The sequence below is a fragment of the Osmerus eperlanus genome, chromosome 8, assembly GCF_963692335.1.
Source record: "Osmerus eperlanus chromosome 8, fOsmEpe2.1, whole genome shotgun sequence".
Taxonomy (NCBI): domain Eukaryota; kingdom Metazoa; phylum Chordata; class Actinopteri; order Osmeriformes; family Osmeridae; genus Osmerus; species Osmerus eperlanus.
In genome coordinates, this window is record NC_085025.1 from 12,111,755 (window position 1) to 12,136,912 (window position 25,158).

General features: G+C 42.5%; 3 protein-coding genes across 12 annotated transcripts in view; all 3 read left to right on the plus strand.

Moving 5' to 3' along the window:
• LOC134024749 (ankyrin repeat and SOCS box protein 2-like) overlaps positions 1 to 16,957 on the plus strand; it is a 54,226-nt gene extending 37,269 nt beyond the window's left edge. The window contains exons 1-11 of one of the 7 annotated variants that reach the window (XM_062467391.1): positions 8,681 to 8,852; positions 10,102 to 10,401; positions 11,341 to 11,451; positions 11,801 to 11,970; positions 12,192 to 12,347; positions 12,866 to 13,111; positions 13,456 to 13,627; positions 14,199 to 14,246; positions 14,822 to 15,395; positions 15,605 to 15,758; positions 15,893 to 16,957. In XM_062467391.1, coding sequence (XP_062323375.1) covers positions 10,109 to 10,401; positions 11,341 to 11,451; positions 11,801 to 11,970; positions 12,192 to 12,347; positions 12,866 to 13,111; positions 13,456 to 13,627; positions 14,199 to 14,246; positions 14,822 to 15,395; positions 15,605 to 15,758; positions 15,893 to 16,047 — 2,079 coding nt within the window. In that variant the 5' untranslated portion in view covers positions 8,681 to 8,852; positions 10,102 to 10,108 and the 3' untranslated portion in view covers positions 16,048 to 16,957. Of the gene's footprint in view, positions 1 to 8,680; positions 8,853 to 10,074; positions 10,402 to 10,542; positions 11,452 to 11,800; positions 11,971 to 12,191; positions 12,348 to 12,865; positions 13,112 to 13,455; positions 13,628 to 14,198; positions 14,247 to 14,821; positions 15,396 to 15,604; positions 15,759 to 15,892 lie in introns of those variants that run through there. The other 6 variants (XM_062467393.1, XM_062467392.1, XM_062467394.1 and 3 more) reach the window with 6 other exon arrangements.
• Positions 555 to 7,851, plus strand: LOC134024750 (ankyrin repeat and SOCS box protein 2-like). 4 transcript variants are annotated; one of them, XM_062467399.1, is made up of 9 exons: positions 555 to 894; positions 1,485 to 1,811; positions 2,117 to 2,286; positions 2,496 to 2,699; positions 2,873 to 3,118; positions 3,454 to 3,625; positions 3,753 to 4,317; positions 4,416 to 4,569; positions 6,562 to 7,579. In XM_062467399.1, exons 2-9 carry the CDS (start codon positions 1,492 to 1,494, stop codon positions 6,699 to 6,701), a joined length of 1,971 nt encoding a protein of 656 aa, XP_062323383.1. In that variant the 5' UTR covers positions 555 to 894; positions 1,485 to 1,491; the 3' UTR covers positions 6,702 to 7,579. The 4 variants fall into 4 exon arrangements, 3 of the variants coding, with proteins under 3 accessions (XP_062323383.1, XP_062323382.1, XP_062323385.1); XR_009930922.1 differs by lacking the exon at positions 555 to 894 and adding an exon at positions 7,738 to 7,851 and having other exon boundaries at positions 1,454 to 1,811; positions 6,562 to 7,510; XM_062467398.1 differs by lacking the exon at positions 555 to 894 and having other exon boundaries at positions 1,454 to 1,811.
• Positions 16,958 to 17,918: 961 nt separating the features above from the next.
• On the plus strand, positions 17,919 to 23,897 carry LOC134025489 (ankyrin repeat and SOCS box protein 2-like). Its single transcript, XM_062468530.1, has 9 exons — positions 17,919 to 18,041; positions 19,460 to 19,602; positions 19,901 to 20,067; positions 20,288 to 20,443; positions 20,567 to 20,812; positions 21,030 to 21,201; positions 21,293 to 21,848; positions 22,178 to 22,331; positions 22,553 to 23,897. The coding sequence occupies exons 2-9, from the start codon at positions 19,466 to 19,468 to the stop codon at positions 22,681 to 22,683; spliced, it is 1,719 nt and encodes a 572-aa protein (XP_062324514.1). The 5' UTR covers positions 17,919 to 18,041; positions 19,460 to 19,465; the 3' UTR covers positions 22,684 to 23,897.
• The last annotated feature ends 1,261 nt before the right edge of the window (positions 23,898 to 25,158 follow it).

The following is a 25,158-nucleotide window of genomic DNA, read 5'->3' on the forward strand; positions in this document are numbered from 1 at the left end:
CCACCTTGAGTGTTCTGTTGTGAGTTGTGCCTAGTTCCTGTTCAATAACTGCGGCTCGTCTGACAGGTTTAGCTCCCTGCTCACTAGATAGGAGCAATCCATATTCCTATCAGCACTGAAATGCTCAAGGTGTCCACCAAGACACTGGCGTCACAGGGTACATTGGGGTCATCTTGTACATTGAAACAGATACAAACATAAGTCTTAAAATAGAGAGAAAGGGAATGTGAGCTTTAAATGACCCATGATTACTATGTCATGTTTATGTCATGGAATTCATTGCTCTAATACATGGTACTTCCAAAGTTGTACATTTGGTTTTATCTGCAGAACTGACGTAAGTTTACTCGTGCATATTGGTCTTTGACAGTGTAAAAGGAGTGCACATTTCCTACATTCAGAAGGTGTTAAGTTTTTGTTGTTGTGCAATTTTCGTTTTGCTACTTTTCTGTCAAACCTTTACATGACATTGGCATCGAATAAAAAAAACTTTTTTACAAAAGTTTTACAAATGAACAACTGCCTTCCCCCGTAGTCTCGTTACATCGCTGTACAGAAAAAACATAAACACGACGAACAGCAGCTGACAGGGAGTTCCCATCTGGCACGAGAGATCCATTTTTTCTCTCACTCGGGAAATTGGAAGGATCAGCATCTTCTATCTCATGCCCGACGAACGATGTTCCTTTCACCAAGTGTGACCCAAGCAAAACTAGGTAGGTGAAATCAAACCCCTTTGGAAGATGACATATTCAGTGGAACTGCTGCCTTCCTTCACTCAACAGAAAGAGCACACACAGTCAAGGACGTTTTAAATCTTTTATTACCTCACACCTATACAAGGATTGTATTCTACTCATGCCAAGGTCGTTTGACTGCACATGAAGAGAAAATGTGAGTACATAATACATATTCGATTCCTTGTGCATCAGTCTGCAGCTGTTGGACTTTGAAGTTCTCTTAAAAAGTGTTACAATCTTACTCCAACAAAATACTGAGCATGTCATAAAAGTATAATACATTTTAAATGTTTTCCAACACAAAATTACAACACTTTTGTTTAAGTAAACATAAAATGTACTATTGTTAAGGAAATTCATAATAAACACTGTAAACAATTGGGTACTGTCAATCAAAAGGCTTATAATTATTATCTTGTATTCAAATACTGTATAGAGTACATTTCCTGGACTTAAAACTTCTGTTAAAACAGCTATATGCATAAATATGTACTTCCACCTCTGAAAGTCATGTTCAGTAAAAAAGTGTACATGGATCTAAATGAAAGAAATGATTGTAATCATAACAAAATCCTGTTAAAATGTATTTCTAAAACCTGTGAACCTCGTAACTATGTATTTTCAAATGGTTTATCCTGCTAACATTTAAGTTCAGTCAATAAAATGTGTTCATTTCTTGCTTTTATCCCACCTTTCACATGCAAGTGGTATTAAGCAGTGAAACATGTATTTTGCTCAATCCAGATCCATCATGGCTGTAGCCAGAATGTACATACAGGACCGGGCAGGCCTCACTGCAAACCTCAACGACTACAGTCTCTACAGCGAACTATCTGACGATGAGCTGATGCAGCTGGCCATTGAACGCAGCCTCACTGAAAATCGCATCCTGACCAGTGCTGTCCAGAGGCAACCCGCTGTCGAGAATCAGCCAAACCGTCGTGTTCGACTAAACAGTGAAACAAAATACAGTTACTACTTTGATACGAACAGTCCACCACCAGATTATGAACCAGAAAACAATGCAATGTTAATCCCATCGTCTGCAAACCCCGGACCATCACTTCCTCTGTAAGTGTTTCAACATTATCCCTCACCTACCTTGACAGAAAAGAGGTGTTTTAGAGCATGTTGTTGTAAGCATGGGGGGCAGTTGTGTTGTGCATCACTCATCACACTATAGAATTCACACAGGGAGCGTTGACATACAGGTCACCATTCCTATCTACTGTACATCAAGACAATGACCAATGAAATGACACCTAACTAGTGTTGTATTTGTAATCAGCATTTTGGAGGAAAAAAACTATTGGGTTAGGGTTTATAGGTTCTGTCACCTGAAATGTTATTTTCCTTCATCTTTCCCCAACCTGTAGAGACTACAGTCCTCTCATGTCACTGATCAAACATGGACAGATGAAGACTCTGCAAGAGATAGCAATAAGCAATCCCGGTGTTTTCATCAAACCATTCACTGACGGCTGGATAGCACTTCATGAGGCTGCCTATTATGGTCAAGAGGAATGTCTCAATCTCTTTTTAGACGGTAAAGTTGAAAGAAGAGCGATATTTTGGAAACACACACCCTGTTGTCAGGGCTATATTTTTTCCCCAATCCAATTTCATTGTGAATCATTCATTAAAGGCTTATTACAGTACACTTATTGGACATTCCACTGAAACTGAAATGAAAATGAGTTACAAATACATGGAAATTATCCATATTGTTGACGTGAATCATCTTGTCGGCGAAAGGATGTGTCCCACATTCTCAAGAGAACCCTTCACTCATGGTTTCTGCAGTCAATCCGGAGGTGGTGAACCAGCGCAGTCTGACTGGACAGACCCCTCTCTACCTGGCCTGTTCTTCTACCCACGTGGCCTGCGTCAGGTGCCTTCTGCTGCGAGGAGCCGATCCAAACATCCCCAACACGCAGCGGGAAACTCCCCTCTACAGAGGTATTTTGATATGCTCTTTCACTGACTGTAATGACTCGGGTGATTTAATGTACTCCTGGTAAGGTGCTGTCTTCTCCCAAAGTACAGCCATCATGTTTGTGGGCATTCCCCTTTTTAGACCTTACTTATTCCAAATATTTGAAAACGTTTAAATGTTGATGCTCGATTTTTAGCATGCGCGAACGCAAGTGAGAAGATTGTGGAGATCCTTCTCAGTTTCGGGGCCACGGTGAACAAGGGTGTTCAGTATGAACAAACGCCTCTTCATGAGGCGGCCCGGTTGGGCCATCAGAAGATATGTAGGAAGCTGTTGAAGGCCGGTGCCAAGATTGATGGATCTGATGTGAACGGGATCAAACCTTTCTTTACTGCAGCCCAGAATGGCCAAACAGACATCTTAACCTTTCTGATAGAAAATGGTGAGTGCGACACAGATTTACACATACTGTATATACAAAATCTCATTACAATTGTAATTATTTATCGACAGTATTTTGAAACCAAGTAACTATCTGTTGGATATATTGACTACAGATGTGATTTGCAGTAACATTGGAGTCTGTCCAGGGTTTACAAAGTCAATCTAGTATTCCCATCCCAGTGATGTCACAACCGATCTTATTTACCTATCTTTACAAATAATACATACATAAATGTGAAAGAATTTCAATATATAAATTAGATATGGCATCTGTAGAAAGTATACCGTAGAGTGTATCTGCATTCTTGTGTACAGTATGTGTTCCTATGAAAGGTGCTGACAAGAACTCCCAGGCAAGCGATGGGGCCACACCCCTTTACGAAGCTTCGAAGAATGGTTGTGAAGAAACTGTGAAGCTGCTTCTGGGTCTGAGAGCGGATGCAAATAAAGAAACCAAGTCTGGCATTTTGCCGATTCACATCGCTACCCGGAATGGACGTCCAAGGTGGGTAGTCATTGAGGCGTTTCCTTCAGTCATGGCCGTCAATCATTGCTCAAGGTGTTAATCCTGGTGGACTGTTTTGACTGTAAAGTGACTCTCTTTGCATAAAATGTGTGTATCCTTTCTCTAGTATCGTGCAAATGCTGATCTCTACCACGAACATGACCAAAGTTAAGAAATGTGGCATTAGCCCCCTGCACATCGCAGCCGAATGCAACCAGGACGACATGCTGGAGATGCTGATAGAGGCTGACTTTGACGTGAACTTTCAGTTGTCCGACGATCAGTCCAAGATGTTTCAAGACAGGCGCACAACAGCCCTCTATTTCTCAGTCTACAACTGCAACGTAGAGGCGGCCATCATGCTTCTGGAGGCAGGAGCTAACCCAAACCTGGACACGGTCAACCCCCTTTTTGTTGCGGTTCGGCAGGGTCCCACCGAAATGGTTCATTTACTGGTGGAGCACGGCGTTAACGTCAATGCACACAACCCCACTCAACCGTCCACCTTCCCATTCGTGTTGGTGTTCTGTATGAAGTACCTGTCGACACTCAAGTATTTGTTGACCAGTGGCTGTGATGCCGTATCCTGCTTCGACTGCATGTATGGGAGCAGGCCGCACCCTCCTGTTCAAATAACGCAGAGCATCTATGACAGCCACAGCACCAACGGGTCGCCTACACGTTATTTCCAGGTAGGTTGATTCGTGACAATCGACTGCAGGTGCTCGTGGTCAAATGGGAGGGTCAAATGGTTTTTCGTTGGATTTTGATTGAAGTCCCTGATTCACAGTTCTGCGATGCCATCTCTGAGCCGTCTGTGCACCCCTGGACGAGAGAAATCCTATCTGTTCTCCTGGATTATGTGGGTCATGTACAACTGTGCTCCCGACTGCAGGAGCGCCTCGATAGTTGCGATGACTGGTCTGATGTTAAGGACAAAGCAAGTAAGTGATAGAAGGGTGGCTAATTGGGTGTGCTCAAGCCTTCGGCGAGAGCACAACCTTTGTTCTCTCACATATATTATTATTATTTTTCTTTTTTTTTCTTTTTGCCCCCCTAAAACTCAGTCAATATTTGGCCTACATAGACAACGTAGGTGTCAAAAGTTTCGTCTTGGTAGCGATTGAGTTGCTTGTATTGGAATTTACGTTCCGTTGCATGGTTTGGGCTTAAGTTAAGTTTTTCTGGCGAAAAGTGAAGCTAACGGTGGCTAATTTGCTAGCCACAGTCACTGACGTTACTAACGTCACTACGTCACTAACGTCACGAAAACACACGTGACTACCTTTGGCAGAACATTCGTTTCGCATCTGTTAACTTGGGGGATAGCTAGGCTAACTATAGCTTTACTGCAAGGCAGCTGCAGAAACGCCACAAGCAAAGAGGCCAGGGTGATAACTATTTACTCATTTTACTTTGTGATATGACACACAATTGTGATGTGTAATGTACAGTATAAGCTGATATTATTAAGGAAGTACATCTACTTTCGGAAACAGTAGTCTACTATTTCACTGAAGTATTAGCATCATGACATTAGCCTGTGTTGCCCGGGCAACACATACTACAGTGGTCTATGATGTAGCGTTATCTGTTTTCAATCGTTAAAATAAACATTCCTCACATATACATTTTCGTTGTAGGATTTATTATGACATTAGATTACAAGTAAACGATTTGTGAGTGAAATTATCATTACCTGTGGTTTCAATCCAGTGTATCACTGCAACGCTGTAGCCTACGCGAGACACTACAAAAACATCTACACAGCTGTAGGAAGTCAAACGGCGACAGAACATGTTCGGCACTCCCCTTACTTAAATCAAAAGTCTATCTAACTACTAACCTGAACTTCATTGCCACAGCCTAAACTTTGTCAATATGTTCATGAAAATAATTAATTTCAGCCTAAACCGTACAACGGAACGTTAAATCCAATTCAACCAACGCAATCGCTACAGAGACGAACACAGCAGTAGTCTAGTACTGTACCGTAGTAGTACAATTTACCGGGGCAGCTTCTCCACACAGGGCTATATCGCATTTTGCGTTGTTACTGACAATGATCGCTACCAGTGAGCTTTTTATGAATGAGCGATTTTCCACTAAATAAATGTCAAGCTTATTTACGTTTTGGGGGGCATATTTTCAGTTAGCAGATGGTACTGTTTGAATCGCGATTCCATCTTCTACTGCCGGTAACGTCGTAGAATAATCTTCAAAGGGGGTTCTTTATTAATGAATGAATGCAATATGAGTAGGCTAAATGCCTGAAAATACCACGAGAAGGGAAAACTTAAAAGGACGTTTAAGTCATAGAGATTAGGTCAATTTTTACACCGGTCTGCCAAATTTATTCGTTTTGATTCAGCTATGAGGCTGCCTCTTGCAGGGGAAATGAGAAGACATCATATTTAATTCTACACTTCACTCGTATTTTCAGTTGTAAATGAGCAGCACAAAAAAATGCTTTTAAATCGATGTAATCTTTATAAATAATAAGTATGCATTTTAATATAAAATATACAGATATATCAGTTGTAAAAATGTCATTCAAAAACGGACCCCTGTGCAACCGAAGCAAGCAAGCACACCCTACAATTTCCCCAGAAATTGTACCCTCTCTAGTGTGGTACTTTTAATATGTGGTTGTACTAACCCTTATGAAGAAATACACATATTCATGTATTTTGTGTCTGATTAATATTAGGGGAAAGTATAGCTCAGTGGTTAGAGATTGAATTGCCGATCAAAAGGTCACAGGTTAAAATCCCCCACGTGCTGTGCGTTGCTTTGGAGAATGGCATCTGCTAAATAAAAATTCCAGATGATTTAATCAAGTCAAGTGGTGTCAAAATATTTGATCTCTTTAGCTTTCTTGTGCATATGATACCTGTCATGAATCACAAAAGTCCAACAATGTCTTGTACTTCCAGTGTCACCCCGCCCATTGATGCACCTTTCCAGGATGATGATTCGACAGTTAATGGGAGCCCAAAGACTGAAGCACATCAACTCTTTGCCTCTTCCAGGAAGTCTAATCAAGTTCCTTAACTATGACATAAAAAATAATTAGATCTTTCATATGATGCGGTTAAATAACACATCATATCCAGATCAACAGACAAAAGCCAACAATAGTCTGTGCACATCTACATGTCTGACTTTGATCAAAAACAAATTGTGAGTTTATATTTTGAAATTATTGTGTAAGACTGAGCAAATGTACTATTAAGGCAATATGTTTTACAGGCTCAATAAAGTGTATGCTAAATAGTAAAAGTGACACTAGATCATTAATTGGTGGAACATACTGTATACAGATAGATAAGATGATGTCTTATGTCTAATGGTCCAGGAACATGCTCAAAATCTTGCTGTAACAAATCTTGGAATACCAACAGAATTGTCATCTTATACTTCTGTAATGATTGTATCAAACTACACAAATAACTTTATGTGGTCTTTTAAATTTTTGCATTTGTAAATAAAGCTTTGGGTATCTTGGGGGGCTTTTTTTCACAAGGAAAACACATTTCAGCTTTGAAAATGGAACAAAAGAGTTCCCTTAGATCCGGAAAGAACGTGTTATGTAAAGCTACAAATACTAAGTTTCCTTTTATGCAACAGTTCATGTTCCATGCCCGAATAAGTCAGTCCATGTCAGCAAAAGAATCCCTGTTACAAATGAAAGTATACCCTTCTTCTAAGCCAGTTATTTCACAAGCCTCTCAAAATGTTTTTGAAGAACTTGATGCTTCAGTCTGGAGGGTAAGACTATATTTAGGGAGCCATCCATCAAAAGAAGCCATGTGACAAAAGAACAGAACTCTTGATCCTATCCATCAAATGAATGCAACTTGGTGGTTTGGTGCCACTGCAACTGTAATGACCATGATATTGCAATAAAACAATGGTGTCAGTACACAGACTGAGACCACATGACTCGCTTCACCTGTTCTCCGCCTATTGACTCTGTAAATACTGTAGACCCTGTCTTCTGCTCTGTTCCCTGACAGGATTTGTGCCTTTCCAGTGTTTACCTGCAGTGTTATACTCTTGTACAGACCCTTGCCTGTTATTTGACCCCCATTTTTGCCAGTTGTTTTTAGGATTCTGTTTTTGGCGTTTTGATCTTTTGAATGTCCCTGGATTCTGAGCCTGACTGCTTTGTTTGTACCGGTTTTCTGTGTGGAGTTCATTAAATTACCACTTTTTCACTTTGCCATGGTTACTCTGAGTGCTTCCTGCTCTGTCTCAAATGGAAGACTGCTTAAAACTACCAATTAAATTCCTTACATTTAGTTGCATAAATGAACACATCCACACAAGCAGATGTATTTGTAAGACAGATGGAACATGACATCATTTACCAACTGTGTGTAATTTCTCTTCTAACTGAACAAGCAGTGCACCACAACTAACTGAACGTGTGAACGTTCTAACTGACCCTGAACTGTCAGCCAAAGTCTCACTGTGGCGTTTACTCCAGTTTTGGGGCATTCTAGAATCTAACCAGTGAGATATCAGCGGCCTTATGCCAAAAAGACAATGGGACCTGCTTGGAAGGAAAATAACACGTGCAGATTGTCCTGCCAATACAAAAGAAGAGGGTAACCTTGTCTGTAAACTTGACCCTTCTTCCAAGCATTTGATTGTCTAAAAATACTGAGCAGGCATTCTCGCTGTGCACCCCAGCTGGTTGTTAATGGATTGTGCTGTAACTCGACACAAGATCACTGACATAAAGCACAACTCGCAACCAGTGCAGTGCCGCCCATTTTATTAAAACAAGAGCTAATATTTAAGTACTGAACTCTAGTGAAAAAACATACCAAGCTGTGATGAAGAATTAGCTCAGGAGGAATATACCAAGCAATAACATCATGTAATTCTTTACAAGAACCTACCATGCCTTCATGTCCTTTGCCAATTCCAATGCATGGTTTTGTGAAATGTGAACTCCCATCTCCCCCCAGGAGCAAGACGCACTAAGGCAGAGGTGGAGGGGAAGGCGGAGAAAACTTGGACCACTACCCTGGGTGTATCATGTGCAGCCTCCAGAAATATAACATCAACAGTGGCGCAGAGGGCAAGCGGTCTTAGAAACGCAAACCTCTGCTGACGAAGTACTATTGGAGGAGCAGTCACACACAGGAGGGATTAACCTTAAGGGGCAAGACTCTAAGCTGTGACTTTGGAGAGCAATAGGGAAGGATCAGGAAAGGTAAGAATCTAATTCATCTCAATTTCCACTTTGTGAAGGATTCTGCCATACCGCAGCATGCATAAACCGTTTTTTTCGAGCAGGGTTATTCTTCTTGGAGTATTTTACAGTAGATGTGCACAATATATGCCCCTATTGCAAATGTATAATTTAATATGAATGCATGTGACTTGAGTCCTACCTTTGTAGGTTCCGTCTGGCATTTGGACAGAATTTAAACCTGTGAGTAAACTGTTAAAGACAAATACAGCTCTTTGCTCTGTGACCCATGGGTGTTAGGTTTGCAGGACTCTATTTATATGCTGTGCTGTGCCTTTCAGGCCAAGGGATATGTGTAAGAGGACTTGAACCCAGTAGACTATCCAATGGGCCGGACTGAGTCCCACTACCTCATGGCTTCCAAAACATGTTTTAAGTTTCACAGATGATATGCTGCCCAGAAATAGGACGCCAGGGGGAATTTGAGGTCACTTCTGTGAAGGCTACAGTGTGCTAATACTTTAATTATTAAACATTGATTACTTTAATGAATATGGTGGAATGAATTGATGTACCAACAGTGAAAAGAACCCCCTGAACAGACAGAAAGTCTGCTGCATGAAATAAAGTACGTTTATTACTTTAAAAGCACTTTAAGCACCTACATAGTGTTATTCATTTGCAGTGCTTGTTTAATATTTTGTGGCAACACAGAATTACTGTAGTTGCAGTATTGTAGAAGTACTGCAACAAGTCTGGGCCTTTCAGTACTATTGGCAGCTTAATCCACTACAACCAACAGCAATGTTCAAACCCATTGAATCGCACCAGTCTAACATTCTGCCCAACAAGTTATTTTACATGATTGGCATGTCCTACATTTCCAAAGGTTGGCAAGCGCAAATAAGCATGTGCCTGAACAGTTGCACTCAGAAGTTTGGTGCAATGTGATTTAAGTCCCCTGTGGCTAGAACAGGTAGTGCATAAACAATCAAGGCAAGATCAATCAAGGCAAACCATCCAAATATAATTGCACAATGTGTAATAGTACAAACATAAATCGTGCTAAAATAAACATATGGATTGATATATAAATCAGATGTACAGCTACAGTTCAGTGGCCAATACCCTTTCAATCTTTATAAATTACCGGTCTGTCCTACAGCAGAACAGACTAGTCTAACATGCAGCAATGCTCGGAGTGTACACATCTTGAGTGTGAGTCGTATTTCCTGACATACAGGTTTCCTTCTCAACTTCATCACTTCAGATCCAACATGGCGGTAGCCAGCGTGTCCCTGCCTGGTGCACCGGGTCTCTCCCTCGGCTTTGATGACTACAGTCTCTACAGCAACCTGTCAGACGATGACCTGATGCAGCTGGCTATTGAACGCAGCCTCAGCGATGCCCACACTGCAGGTTCAACGCTTGAGTTGAACACAACGCCCATGGTCCAGAACAGGACCAATCCACCTGCAAGGCAGCTGAATCCTCCCCTCCCTGCAAGGCCCAATCCACCTGTGGCCCCTCAACTTTGCAGTCATAACCCCCCTGCCAATGTACTTAATTCGTACGTGTCGCTTCCCATGAGAAAAAATATTTCTAACACTGGTATACTGTATTTTTATCCTTAGTCGCACATTCATTTTCACTTTAACATTTGCAGTGAACTGGCTAACTTTCAGTAGACTGTTAATGGTTACCAAACTAGATCAAATGAAATCATGGCATGGTTAGAAGGGTTGCCAATGACACGTTTATTTTCTGCAGCGCATTTCACCCGTTCTTGTGAGAAAGCAAATGCAGTGCATCTGCATCTAAAAATGTTGGTTTGATCCCAGAGTTATCTATCCATATGTAATTCTTATGTCCAACATTGTTTACAGATGTATGCATGAGAAAGGCTTTTTCAATCAATAATGAGGTCACTACTTGCACAGCGTTTTCAACGGCTCAGCTTGTGTGTTTACCTCGCTAACTGCTAGCTTGCTAGTTGTCAAGCTTCAAGTATCAGTTGCTGTTACTCGACACTTGTCTCCCTGGCTGGCTGGACTGTCTCAGCGAGCCACATGATGACCACCTGTTCCAAATTCTCTTGGTGGCACTTGCCCCTGGCCAGCAAGCATTTTGGGACTGTGTCCAATGGCTTCTATGCACTTTCTTGGAGGTTCATATGCCACTACAGGAGGGAAATAAATATGCAGAATCCCAATGCTTTATCTTTAGTTTAGCTTAGAATTTCTGGATAATATCATCATCTATTATGTTATTCAACATCATATTTTCATAATTTTACTAAATTAAAACACAGCAGAAGACTGGAAACCATGATGTAAATAGGATTGTAGGATTGGTGTTAGGATGCTAAAGAACATTGCACTTTATGCATATCAGCAGGGCCATTAGGTTACTGTAGGAATGAACTGGCAGTTAGTTAACTGTTGGAAATTCATTATCTGAAGAGATTAAATCCAAGAATATGACTAAATAAATCTAACTTCTCCTGTAGCAGGAATGCATTAGACGCCGACGTGAGTCACTTTATCACGGGCAACGGAAAGCGCATGGTTGGATATCGCCGATACGATGGGACCCTTCAGGTCGCACCTGAACCAGAGGAGTGAGTTCTGCCCCTTCAGGCGCTTCATTAGCAAACAGCCATATCTTAATAGCAATGTGCAGTTTGAAAGGGTAAATATGCAGAAACATCATGTTTATGAAATTGTGTTGTTTTCACCCTCTTTCCATGTTGCAATCTTAGTAGGAAAAGGCATGTCCCAGTACAGTACATTCTAACAATAAAACATACACATTTAATCATAATAAATAATCATTTCATGACCACATTTGTTCAACTGAGTTTCGTCCCCTGAAAATCGGCATGACAATCTGAATTTCAGATTGCTGTGTGTGATCTACAGAATACTAGGTCAAGAGGCAAATGGATGATGAATATGTTTTCCTATTAGAGAATTGCAACCCATTATCAAAGCAATATATGATGGAGATGCGGCTGCTGTTCGAGAAATGGTTAAACGACCCAGCAACAGTTGGCTGGTGGCTAGCAAGCACGGGTGGCTACCAATACACGAGGCTGCATATTTTGGTCAAACCCAATGCCTCAGGATCCTCCTGGTAGGTAAGTGTACAACACTAAGGACATGAGTTTGGGTCCACCTCCTGTAGAATAGACATTTTGAAACCACTTGGAGCTGCATATGATAAAATGTTTTTGTTTTTGTAGAATACCCCACTCTACTAAGTTTTGGGGTGCAATGGCTTTACTTGATGGTCAGTGGTGCTTCTAAGGTATTCTTTGCAATGTTTATTTCTCTTCTACGCATGTCATCACTCCACAAGCACAACCCGGTATGATAAACAAACGCACCCTGAAAGATCAGACCGCACTCGTCTTGGCGGTTGGCAGAGATCATGTGGATTGTGTGGAGGCACTGCTGGAGAGAGGGGCCGACACAGAAGTGATGAACCAAAACCGGGAGACAGCATTGTACAAAGGTGGATGTCACACTGCACTACACACTGCACTACACACTGCACTACACACTGCACTACACACTGCAATACACACTGCACTACACACTGCACTACACACTGCAATACACACTGCACTACACACTGCACTACACACTGCACTACAAACTGCACTACACACTGCATTACACACAGCCTTTACAAAACCTTAAGCCAAGAGTCCATCTTTTTGCTAACAGTGTAACATAGCCTTGTTTCTGTACAAACTGATGTGGAGTACTGCTAAAGACATCGGCATTTGACAAGAGTTGGTATTGGATTAGGTCATTGACAAACAGAAAGCTCTGGGGAAGGCATGCATACAATAGCACTGAACATGAAATGTTTACTGACTACAATGAAATGCCTACTAGGCTTAGGTTATAATTGAACGTGTACCGTAATACAGTAAACACGGAGAATGGGTGGACTAATACTAACAGTGGAGAAAGATCATGACTCTTGATTGGTCTTTAGACACAGACTCTATCACAATTCCACAGCTTGTGAGAGGGAGAACGCTGCGATTGTGGCTATGCTTTTGAACCACGGTGCCACGGTGAACAAGCAGTGTATCCAGGGCTGGACAGCCCTCCACGAGGCTGTGGGTCACCACAGTGTGGAGATCTGTGAGATGCTGGTGAAGGCTGGAGCCAAGTTAAGTGCAACCAACATCTACGGCATCTCTCCTGTCTTCACTGCTGCCCAGAGTGGACGAGTTGAAACACTGGGCTTTCTCCTAAAAAATGGTACGTTATATTATGACCTATGCCTATTGTTGTTCCATACCAATTGTGCATAACGAGTTTGAGGATCTCAGCATGTGTGAGGTTTAAGCACTGGATGTTTCATGAACATTTATTACAGAATGTTGTCAAAAGTCAAAGCTCCTGCTAAACGTGCACTCCACAAATATCCCGTTTACCTTTGTTCGAGAAGGGGTTTCGTTACATTTCCGCCAACTGAAAAGCATGGAGATATTCAGTTTCAGACGCGCCACACTCACCAAAACGATGTGTAGCACTTAGTGCGCAGCACCATGGCCGATGTTGCCACGGATGGAAGACGATGAAACGTGGCGCTGTATGTGTAGGTGCGGATGTGAACAGCCAGGCTGCCGATGGGGCCACGGCTCTGTACGAGGCAGCGAAGAACGGGCACGAGGACGTGGTGGAGCTCCTTATTTCTCGGGGCGCCGATGCCAACAGACCCGGAAAAACAGGACTGCTGCCTCTTCACATCGCTGCCCAGCGGGGGACTGATGGGTGAGTTTCTTTGGCTTGTGTTCTCTAGGATTGTGGGAAACTAGTACCTGTGACTGAGAGTTTTTCTAATCATGGCCTACTTGGTTGTAAAATATTGAGGAACATAATTGTTGATTCATCTACAACTGCATTATTGGGGGTTTTCCATACATTTTTCCTGCACATACATGCAAACCAGATAAGCTCTTAATATTTTAGATTGAGTTTTATTGGTTGTATTGGGTTCAACACAAGGGCAACACATGGGCAAATAAAATTGTGAAATTATTTACATTTACATTTAGTCATTTAGCAGACGCTCTTATCCAGAGCGACTTACAGTAAGTACAGGGACATTCCCCCAAGGCAAGCTTCGGAATTACTAGCCCGATTCCCTCACCGCTCAGCCACCTGACTCCCAAATTATGTGTTTATTTGTTTGTATCTTAATTTATTTATATTATTCTTACTGTTCCTACAATATCAGTTTTGCTGCCATTAGAATTCCAACTAGATGATTCCACCCAAAAACATGAGTGAGGTTAGATTTCTTTTGAAGCAGGTATGTCTGATCATCTTGCATTATTTACAGAAAAAGTATCCTGACCTTTGAATGCCTCAATTATGACAAGTCATTTAAGTAAGTGCCTTTGGCCAAAGGTTACTATGTCAGATACAAATTTAACAAAAAAGATAAAAAGTGATTTTATAAAACCATTGCTTCTGAAGCGCATGGTTTGGCTGTACCATAACAACACTGTAACTCCATAACAGGCATTCGTCATGGCTTTGTCTGTCAACGTTTAGGTTGTATTATTCTTGATGTGAGTGATTTATTTGTTTACACTCAATCAGTTGATTTAACATTCAAGGTTCAACCCATTACTTCCTATGTGTCTGCTAAAAATCTGTAGGCCTACTGCAACAGCAACAATCTATACATATCTAGGCCTATACATACAATCTATTTATAAAATCAAATAAATGTCTTCCATGTCTCAAAAGGTGGGTAAAAATGTAACGTGTTCTTGTGTGATTGACTACTATTAGTAGGCCTACACAACTTAATTTATGTGTGGAAATAGACCCTCAGACAATATGGTAATGCTCATTATTATTTTGTACTGTACCAAGTTTTCCAACTCTAACCAATAGAGAACTACCACTCAAACGAATGCCTCTTATTTCTCTCATTGCATCTCAAAATTATTTCAGCATTGTATCCATGCTGATCCCTTCAACCAGCAAAGCCAGAGTTCGCCGCACAGGTATTAGTCCCCTTCATCTGGCCGCCGAACGCAACAGGGACGAAGCCCTAGAAGCTCTGATCGAAGCCGGCTTCGACGTCAACGCCGAACTGTCGCTCGAGCGCTCCAAGATGTTTGAGGACCGACGCACTACGGTGCTCTACTTCGCTGTCATTAACAACAACATCGAAGCTGCCACCATGTTGCTGGAAGCCGGGGCGAATCCCAACATCGACACGTTCAACCCGCTGCTGGTGGCCGTCAGGCAGGGCTGCATCAGGACGGTCACCTTGCTGGTGGATTACGGAGCCAACGTCAACGCTTACATCCCCACCCACCCCACCTCCTTCCCAGCAGCCATCCTGTTCTGCATGAAGTACCTGTCCATGCTTAAGTACCTGATGGACAACGGCTGTGACGCCTTCTCCTGTTTCAACTGCGTCTATGGCAACGATCAACACCCGCCGATCAAAACCTCGCGCTCTGAGAGAGATGACTTGCGCTATGGGACAGACACTTCTGCCCCGAGAACCTGTGTTCAGGTGAGGACATGTCTTGCTTTGTTTTTGATTTGATAGATATGATAAACGCTCAGGCTCCATGTAAGATGTTTACTTTAGGATCCCATACAATAAGGGTCCCCTGAACTCCCCTCCTCCCTTGACATCAATAAACTCACAGAACATAGCAATTACACAGTTCATGTTTTTCATGAACAGCTTCATCTGTTGCCATTGGCTGTTTATTGCAGTTCTGTGAGATGATCTCCACTCCAGCGGTATGTCGGTGGGCTGGACCCATCATCGACGTGCTCCTGGACTATGTGGGTCACGTCAAGCTTTGTTCAAGACTTCTTGAGCACCTCGATAGCTATCCTGACTGGCAAGTCATTAAAGAGAAAGCAGGTGAGTGTCTTAAAACAGACTTTGAACAAATACTGCACAGTGCATGTTGTTTGTGCAGATGTACAAGCAGCTAGGTAGTGATCCCGCGTTGACACAAGCTTAACATTGTGCCATTCTTGTCATTTTTCTTCCAGTGCCACCCCGTTCGCTAATGCAACTCTGCAGGGTCTATATCCGTCAGCAACTTGGAGTCAACAGACTAAAGCTTATCCATACACTTCCTCTCCCTAGAAGACTAGTAAAGTATATGAATCACGAGGAGCGCACACAAGACTTTGCACTGGAGTAGTTCAAAGTAGTTAGTAGGTATTAGTAGTTAACCACAGTAGCAGGAATGACACTCAAAATGGTTTGGTTAGAGTTTTTACTGAAACAGGATGAATATTTCATTGAATTTGTGAATGAAATGTGTGCCACAGCAATGGGATTATGGATGGGATTGTGGTTGTTTGTTCGAGTAAAGTGATTTTATAGGACTTGAAACAGTGGAGATAAAGTGACAAAGTAGTAGTAGCATTAGTGTGTTGGTGAGTAGGCCACAATATCGAAGACCTGCCTGCTGTGTAAATGTACAAGTAAATGGTTTTGTTTTTTTGTTGTTGCCTGAATACTTTGCAAGGCCTTGTACAAATATTTGAGTGGTTAAACTCAGTCCTTGCTATGAAAATCACTCTCCAACACTATTGAAGGCATCTTACGGTTTGTAGGTCTGTCTATGCAAGGATGTTTAATATGAAATGAAAGCACAGTATTACAGTTCTGTTAGGGCATTTTAAATGCTTTTTGATGTAACAAAATATGTACATAAAATATATTTTTTAAATGTTTTTTTTTTAAGTTTACAGTCTGGGTTCTGGACTGTTCTTTTAAGAATTTGTGAACAATTCAGAATGCTCTGGTAGGCCTATCAAATACAGGTTTACAGAATCGCACTGGTACAGTTTAAGTAGGCTAAACACCTTGTACTGTGCACCTTATACTGAGGCCAGGTTAAAGTGTTTTGTGTGATGAGAGAAGATGTCATGGGAGACGAAGATGTCATGTTTTCAGTTGTTGGTTTGTGAAAAATATACCACTTTTAATGTCCACATTTTTGGACAACCTTCTATATTTTACTTTAAAATCCCACTGACTGACCACAATGTGTGTTGAAACCGGTAATTATCATATCATGTTTGGTTATAAAACAAATACAACTATTGAGTGGATCCACACGTGACTCTTTCATTCAAATCATTGTCAAGAACATTCCAGTCATTGTTTGTGTCTGTTCCTGGAGGGTCCTATGAGTTCCTAGACATGTTTGAAAATTCTGGGTGAGTTTGCATTTCTGAGAAAATCCTGTTGAGGGAGCCAAAATACTATACATACAATTGATCTGAAAGCATGGTATCAGATTCAGGAAGAGACTGTCTAACTTAATAATCATCAAAACATCGGATCCATGCTTCTTTTCATAAATCTTGTGGAAAAAGCACATGGGACATTGTCCTAGGATGAATTACTGAACAGTTCTCCTTCACATTCTGAATGGAAATGAAACTTAATAGATGGCAACCCAAAGGAGACAAGAAGGGGTTTTCTTTGAGGGGGAAGATTGTTAAAGGTACAGTTACTCCCACACTAAAGCTGGTGGCCTCATTACTTGATTGTAAAGTATGCCTGGCATTTTAACAGTCTGCAATTAATGCTCGCTCTGGATAAGAGCGTCTGCTAAATGACTAAATGTAAATGCACATACTGTACTGTAGTAACCTTTCGGCTTTGTTGAATACCTCCTCCTTACATATACAGTGCAGTCTGTATGACTCTCATGCTATGTGCTGCAGTTTTACTTGGTAGCTTGGTAGAACTATCATACCACATCAACACCCTGCACATAGCTAAGGGTATATTATCCCACTCTTACTGTTGTCATCTCACTCTTTGTAGCAAAAGTGTGTGTAACTCATGTGAAATGGAAACTTGCCGGTCTTAAAACCCACGCATATAACTGTGTAAAAGCTTTTGTACTTCTATCAAACAAATCCACGGGGGCTTTCCTGTGACGATTGACAGGTGAAAACATAAGACGGCTCGTCTTGCATGTGCACCTGTCATATATGATCCCTCCTGGAGTACAACCATCAGCCTTGGGAGAGTCTTGTTCCAGAACTGTGGTCTAGCCCGTCAGAGCTGAGAAACAGCAAAGGACACAGAGCCATAGGATCTACATGATCACACGCCTCTCTCCTGGGAGAATAGTACATTGGACTGCTCATTTCAACCGTCTGCCGAGTTTGGGTAAGACATGCTCGGTTTATTCTGTCTTGCAGTGTTTTGCTCATTCAAAGTCAAATACAATTTGGATTGTTTCCTTTATTGTTTCATTTTATGTCCTTTGTGCTTCAGATCCTAAATGAACAATTTTAGATAACGCCCAAGGGAGATTCATGATGCTTATAGGAAAGATGGAACTATTTCAAATAGATTACGTGTGGTTGTAAATAAATGTCAACAGTATATGCCTTAACATCAAACTACTGAAATAATTATGTTTCTGTTTATATGGGTGTATTGTTTAGCGCACACACACCAAACGCTTGACATTAGAATGGACTGATTATAAATAAAATAAATGAAAGATAAAAAAGAACATTATGTCTGAATACTAAGATGATGCTCATGTTGTTTCTTCCTTTGCACCTGTTTCATCATCTTCTGAAGAGTTGGCAGTAAATCCTGTTTTAGAAGCCCTAAAAGTGTCCCACCATTACCTGAAGGAGGGGTTTTGGAATTCACACCCTCTGAACAGTAACCATGCAAGGTTTTAACTGCCAAAGTCTCCTCCACTGGTCACAGTATATATTTACTCACAACAACATTCTTAAGGTGTGCCAGGGATTAGAGTGTCTACTTTAAGTTTCGAACTTCAAGTGCTTTTCTGGATGGACAAAGACAACCTGTAAGTGTCGGGAACAGCACATCCTCTGTGAGGAAGCGCTTTGCATCTTCGCAAAAGTGGAACCACTGCAGTGTGGATAAAAGTGGGCAAGAAAGATCCTTCTAAGACACTTGAGGGGGCTGGTTGTCTTCCAGCTCATGGCATAGGGTTGTGGTCGTTTTGTTCCCGCGTTGCCCAGCTAGACCCTAATTTTATCTTCCGAGGGTTGAAGAGTCAAGCATCTCCAGTGTCTCCGCTGCAGATTGGGATGCATGTGTGTTTTTATCTCTGTGTGAAAGAGGCCCTCCACCAGCTGTATAGGATTAGTCACTTGGCACACAGTCAGTTATGAAAAATAGAGGTCTTACTGTAATAGGTCATTAGCCGTTCAATTGTGTGAGCTTACTTTGGCGATGTATTTTAGTGCATGCACGGCAGAGGTGCCTATGTAGGAGTGCCCAGCTACTGTAAAACGCATACGTTTGAAAATGAATACAAGGTCTGTTGAGATTTCTGGTAGGGTGTCCTTGATGGCGTTTATTGGGTCTGGGATTTGAGTTTTAAAAGATGGGCTGAAAACATTTGTATTGACTTGTTTGTTGAGTTTATGTCCATTGTTCATTTCCATGATTAGAACGGAGTAAGTCAAGGGTATATTCAGTGTGTGGTGGTGTATGAACAATGGTGACATCAAGATTGGTTTGTATTATAAAATGTAAACTGCCGGGGAAAGTATAACCCAATCAACCGTTTTTGAACCGTTTTTATTTAGATACAGGAAATAATGAAACTTGATCCTCTCCGTAACGTACCTACATCGGAGGCCACCAGAAGCTACAGCTTCATCAGCGGTGAAGGAGAGCGCTGTGTGGCATGGAGGAGGTATGACGGGACGATGTACGTCACCACCGAGGCTGAAGAGTAAGTGTGTCCGTCCCACGCGGCCCTCGGAAGGGTTTTCTTTACGTTATGAGCAGACCTATTTCGAAACACTTGACACGGGGTCACGTCTTTAAAGGTGCATTCTGCAAAACCCTCACCCTCCACAAACGACTACGATGACATTCACCAAAGATATTCAAATGTTTTTATTTGGTTTTAACCTCCGATCAATGTTTTATGGATGGGATTGTGGTCGATTCTGGATGACCGTAGAAAAACACTTCAAGAGTAAATCCACTATCCAACACGTCCAAAATAAACGTCCTTCTTCTCCTAGGTTTCTTGACCCGGTGGTCAAAGCCATTAAAACCAAATCTGTGGGCAGTCTGAGGGAGATGGTGAAGAGAGGCGCTCCCCTGACAGGGAGGAATAAGCTGGGGTGGTTACCTCTGCATGAGGCTGCGGTGCACGGCACAAAGGAATGCCTCGATATCTTACTTAAGGGTAAGAACCCTTCATTCTCTATTTAAAATGTGTTTTGAAGGAGGTCCATTGCAAGGTGTTTATTGTCCTCAAGACATTTAAACTGTAACATGTAATATGAAGGTGAATGTTATGTGACGGCAAGTGTAATATGTCATGCTAAATGAAGAGAATTTGATATAAACTCAGACTAAAAACTGATTGCACCCTTTTCTTATTGATTGCAAAATGTTGGATTCAGCCAATCCAGAGGTCATTGACAGATGCACACTGAAGCAACAGACCCCTCTCTTCCTGGCGGTGTTGGTTGACAATGTGATCTGTGTGCAGTCCCTTCTGGAAAGGGGAGCCAACCCCGACATTGCTGATAAGGACAAGGAAACCCCTCTCTACAAAGGTAAAGTTGGGATTGAATACGATACATTTTACATTGAGGATTGAGGATGACAATGACTCGCCAATTAAAACGACACCAATTCGGAGTAATCAAATCCCTTCTTCGATTCTATCTCCACTAAAGCTTGCGAAGGAGATAATTGTGAGATTGTGGCCCTGCTACTGGACTTTGGTGCCAGGGTGAACAAGCAGTGTATCCAGGGCTGGACAGCCCTCCACGAGGTCGTGGGTCGGAACAATGTGGAGATCTGTGAGATGCTGGTGAAGGCTGGAGCCAAGTTAAGTGCAACCAACATCTACGGCATCTCTCCTGTCTTCGTGGCAGCCCAGAGTGGACACGTCCAAGCTTTGACTTTCCTCATGAACAATGGTAATAAGTAGTACAGAGGTTTGTTGACTTTAACGAAAAGGGATAGGTCAGTGTCTATGTTGTAACATTGTCAATGGGGGATGGTTTTAGTTCAGAGGTAGAGCATTTGACTGCAAAAAAAATTAAAAATCACCCCCCCCCCCGTATGTCGCTTTGGATAAAAGCACCTGCTAAATGAATTAAACGTCACATTCCCATCTCGTCAATGTCAACACAGGTGCTGATATAAACTCCTGTGCCCATGATGGGGCCACAGCTCTTTATGAGGCGTGTAAGAATGGCCATGGGGACATTGTGGAGCTCTTGCTTTCTCAGAGAGCAGACGCAAACAAACCAACCAAAGCCGGCCTCGTGCCCATTCATATCGCTGCTCAGCGCGGACACCATAAGTAAGCGTGGCGTTCCTCCAGATTTTAACATTGTTGCATGCCTGAAATGCTACGATTTACGGAACGGACTTCTTTTTTGTGTCCTGTCCAGGATTGTATCCATGCTCGTTCCTTTCACCTGCAAGTCTAAAGTCCGTCTCAGCGGCATCAGTCCCCTTCACCTGGCCGCCGAACACAACAACGACGACGCCCTGGAGATCCTGATCGCGGCCGGCTTCGACGTCGACGCCAGACTGTCCGAAGAGCGCTCCGCGATGCACCGGGACCGGCGCGTCACGGCGCTCTACTTCGCCGTCGCCAACGGCAACGTCAACGCGGCCGCCATGCTGCTGGAGGCCGCGGCTGACCCCAACCTGGACACCTTCAGCCCTTTACTGGTCGCTGTGCGGCAAGGCTGCATCCGGATGGCGTGTTTGCTGGTGGAGCACGGGGCGGACGTCAACGCCGACCTCCCGACCCGCCCCACCTCTTTCCCTGCCACGGTCCTGTTCTGCATCAAGCACCTGTCCTTGCTCAAGTACCTGATGGATAACGGCTGCGACGCGACGGCCTGTTTCCAATGTGACCACGGCACCAAACCACACCCACCCATGAATACTGGTTCTAAGGATGACCTCGGTCTAAGCCATGAGGAGCCTGGAGTACAGGTCAGTCCATTGCTGGCTTTAAAGGGGTAGAACAGGGATAGGACAGTACTTAAAAGTGTTTATTGATGCATGGATACCAATGCAATACTGCAAACCATACGGATGAATCAACAGGAGGCCCAAAATGCCTTGACAGCTAAATGCTAAATCCTTTAACTTGTATTTATTTTGATCATTTCTTATCAATAATACATCTATTGAAACTGATCTCAATGCATTTAAAAGCAGTCTATACATTTTGTTAATGTCCATCCATGTACAAACGTCTAAGAGCCATCTGTCATCAAGGATTTGCTTTGCTACTGACCCTTCGCTCTCTGCCCTCTCAGTTCTGTGACATCATCTCCAGTCCCTCGGTCTGCCGCTGGGCAGGACCAATCATAGACGTGCTGCTAGACTATGTGGGGAACGTCCAGCTGTGCTCCAGACTCACTGAACATCTGGACAGCTATGAACACTGGGTGCACATAAAAGAAAAGTCAGGTTAGTAAATCCAGATTCTGAACCTGATTATTGTACTGGATGACATTTTTATACTGCATAAAAAGCACAACTTGAAGTACAGTATATCAAAGGATTTCTTAAGAAAATGCATATGGCGTTTCATTTGGCATGAATTTCTTGATCAATCCTTCCAAATAGATTATGGATACACGTTATTTTGTGTTTCTTTTTCCATAAAATGGTCTCTTTGTGGTTTTCAGTGCCTCCGAGTAGTTTGAGGCAGCAGTGCAGGCTGAAGATTCGACAGCAAGTGGGAATCAAAAGACTGAAAAGCATAGTCACCCTGCCTCTTCCCCCACGACTGATCAACTTTCTGAACCATGATGAATAGCTCTGGAAGTCACACTGGGGTTTCAACTCTGTTCTGAAATCGGAGGAATCGGAGGAATTTACAGTACCGTACTGTAAAGTATTCATAATTGGTCGTTGTGGCATAAATTGGATCAATTCATGGTTGTTTCTCGATAGTAAATTATTGCATGCTTTCTTAAGTGGCCTGGCATGATGTTTTCCACATGGGGGAATCATTACATAAGGGGGATTTTACAGGAAGCACCTGCATTACATATCCAGCACATTTACATCCACTCAAAGACAAACAAACAGATGCCTACATCCCTCTAAATCTCCGTAGCCCCTTCTCTATTCCATTTCAACAACAGTGCCATGTGTTTTGAATGCAACACTTCCTGTGACCTCTGACCTTCAGTCCCTTTCAAGTCCCTGCACCTGCCTCCCTGGGCCAGGTCGTTCAGAAGGTCACACGGACCAAGGGCTGCACAGTGCTTGTAGGATGTGCTGGCTTTGCCAGTTATCAAGTTCCCCCCCCCCATGTGGAAGACCTAAAAATACCTAGGTGTTAAGTTGCACTTGCTGGAGGACTGGATACATACACCACACATGCATACATATATACTGTCCATAGCCATCAGTCAGCCAGAATCGTACAATGCCACTAGGTGGTAATAAAGCTCCGTTGGAAACAAATACCAAATTGCCGTGTATGAGAACTATTCACTGCAGCTGTTGTGGTTTTCCAGACTTCTGTACGAAAAAATGGTAGTGACTGCAGTGGGATTACATCAGAAACATGCATTGTTAACCAATTTGAAACTATGACTGCGTATTTTAGAATACACTCAGAACTGCTTTACAAGTCGGCAAAGCTGTCACAACAAAGATTCACTCAGAAAGTCATGGTTAGGTCCAGTACAGATATTTAAAACAAGGCATATGCACAACTACGGCACTGTAGGTAGGAAGGCATCTTATTGACTTTCTGAAACCCAACACAGATGAGGGCACTGGAACCAAAAAGCTTGTTTGGGTTTAATTAGCCAGACAAGGGAACTCCTTCTGGCCCTTCCCAAGCGAGAATCATCTCACGCTCACACCGCAGGCTGCTGTTCCCAGTCGGCCATTTGTTAAATTGGACAGCTTTCGAGAGGTCAGGGGAGAACATCCATTATATCTGAGCCAGTGTTCAAGGGAAATGCAGGAGCATATTGTTGTTTGTTGTGGTGAAGAGTGGACAAATAAAACGTACCAGCATAAAAAAGCAGTCCGGCATGACATACTCAATCACGCTCTCTCAACTGGGTGACTACACAGGTTTACAGCCATTCTGAGGTATTCAACACAAGGATGCCACACTGTGAAGAGATGCAAATCCAAAATTGCTCACCAAATTCGAAGTAACTAAAGGAAAAACTTGCTTGGTAATACATATCGTGTTTGACAGATTTCCCTCTTTTTATTGACACTCACTCATCGTGTGTTCAGAGTTGTCCTCTGGCTGTCTAACGAGTCTCCTAATAACTTACCGGGATTTGCTAACGGGTAGCCCATAACCCAATAAGCGGGACAGACACTGGGTAAACAAAACGAGAAGATGTCCTCAGAGGACTCCTCTCCTCTTCGGTGGAGGAACTGTTAGGAGCCATATGCCGCCATTACATCGGAGCTTGATTTCATTAGGCTTGATAAAGCCTACTTGTAAGATTTCATTTAGATCGTGGGGGCCATTCGTCTCACCATTCGTCTGGACGCAGAGGGAAGGAGACATTTGGGCCAGGCTATCTATTGAACGGAATCCGGGCCTCATCTTGTTACAGCCTCCTCTTGTCTGGTGCTATTTGCATCACATTGCAGCGCACCCTCTGTTCTGGCCTTTCCTTCATTGAGGTTTTGTGGTGGGGCTTTGCCTTTCGCCTTGTTTGCATATGCAACGTGATGGTCCTCAGACAGAAGTTGATATTTTACTCATTTATAGTCATGCTGACATTTAAACAAACAATGCTTTAAACTGGGTATTGAGGGCTGCAGTAGCACTCTAAACTGCTGATTGAGCTGCAGGAGCTATATTGAGATTTCGGAGATTAAACAGGCCTGCATTATTGACAAAAACCGTTGGTTTTTGTTCAAATGCATGTATACTTTTTGGGCAACACTTTACAATACGGTTACATTCTACCATGTAACTGCATAGTAATAATGCTGAAAACGTTGTAGGCACATTGGGATTGCGATGTTATTCAATTGTATGGGTAGAGGGATGTAAGGGGTAGATTGATGTTGTAAAGAGGCAGTTGAAGGTTGTGCAATATGTTAACATCTATTATACAGCCAGGAAAGCCCTACCATCCCCATACCAAGTTTCAAAAGGAAACCTTCAACTGAAAAAGTCAACAGGAAATAGTCAAATGAATGAAAGCCAACCCGATCGATTACAATTTTGCCATAAACAATTAATAGAATATGAGTAAACAATTACAGTAGTCCACCAATAAGCACAATGTGTTTGTTA

Coding starts and splice junctions, on each gene's coding strand:
- LOC134025489 (XM_062468530.1), top strand. CDS start 19,466: ATGAAACTTGATCCTCTCCGTAACGTACCTACATCGGAGGCCACCAGA. Junction 20,068..20,287: donor CCTCGATATCTTACTTAAGG/GTAAGAACCCTT, acceptor TGTTGGATTCAG/CCAATCCAGAGGTCATTGAC. Junction 21,849..22,177: donor ATGAGGAGCCTGGAGTACAG/GTCAGTCCATTG, acceptor CTGCCCTCTCAG/TTCTGTGACATCATCTCCAG.
- LOC134024750 (XM_062467398.1), top strand. CDS start 1,465: ATGTATTTTGCTCAATCCAGATCCATCATGGCTGTAGCCAGAATGTAC. Junction 3,119..3,453: donor AACCTTTCTGATAGAAAATG/GTGAGTGCGACA, acceptor TTCCTATGAAAG/GTGCTGACAAGAACTCCCAG. Junction 4,318..4,415: donor CGCCTACACGTTATTTCCAG/GTAGGTTGATTC, acceptor CCTGATTCACAG/TTCTGCGATGCCATCTCTGA.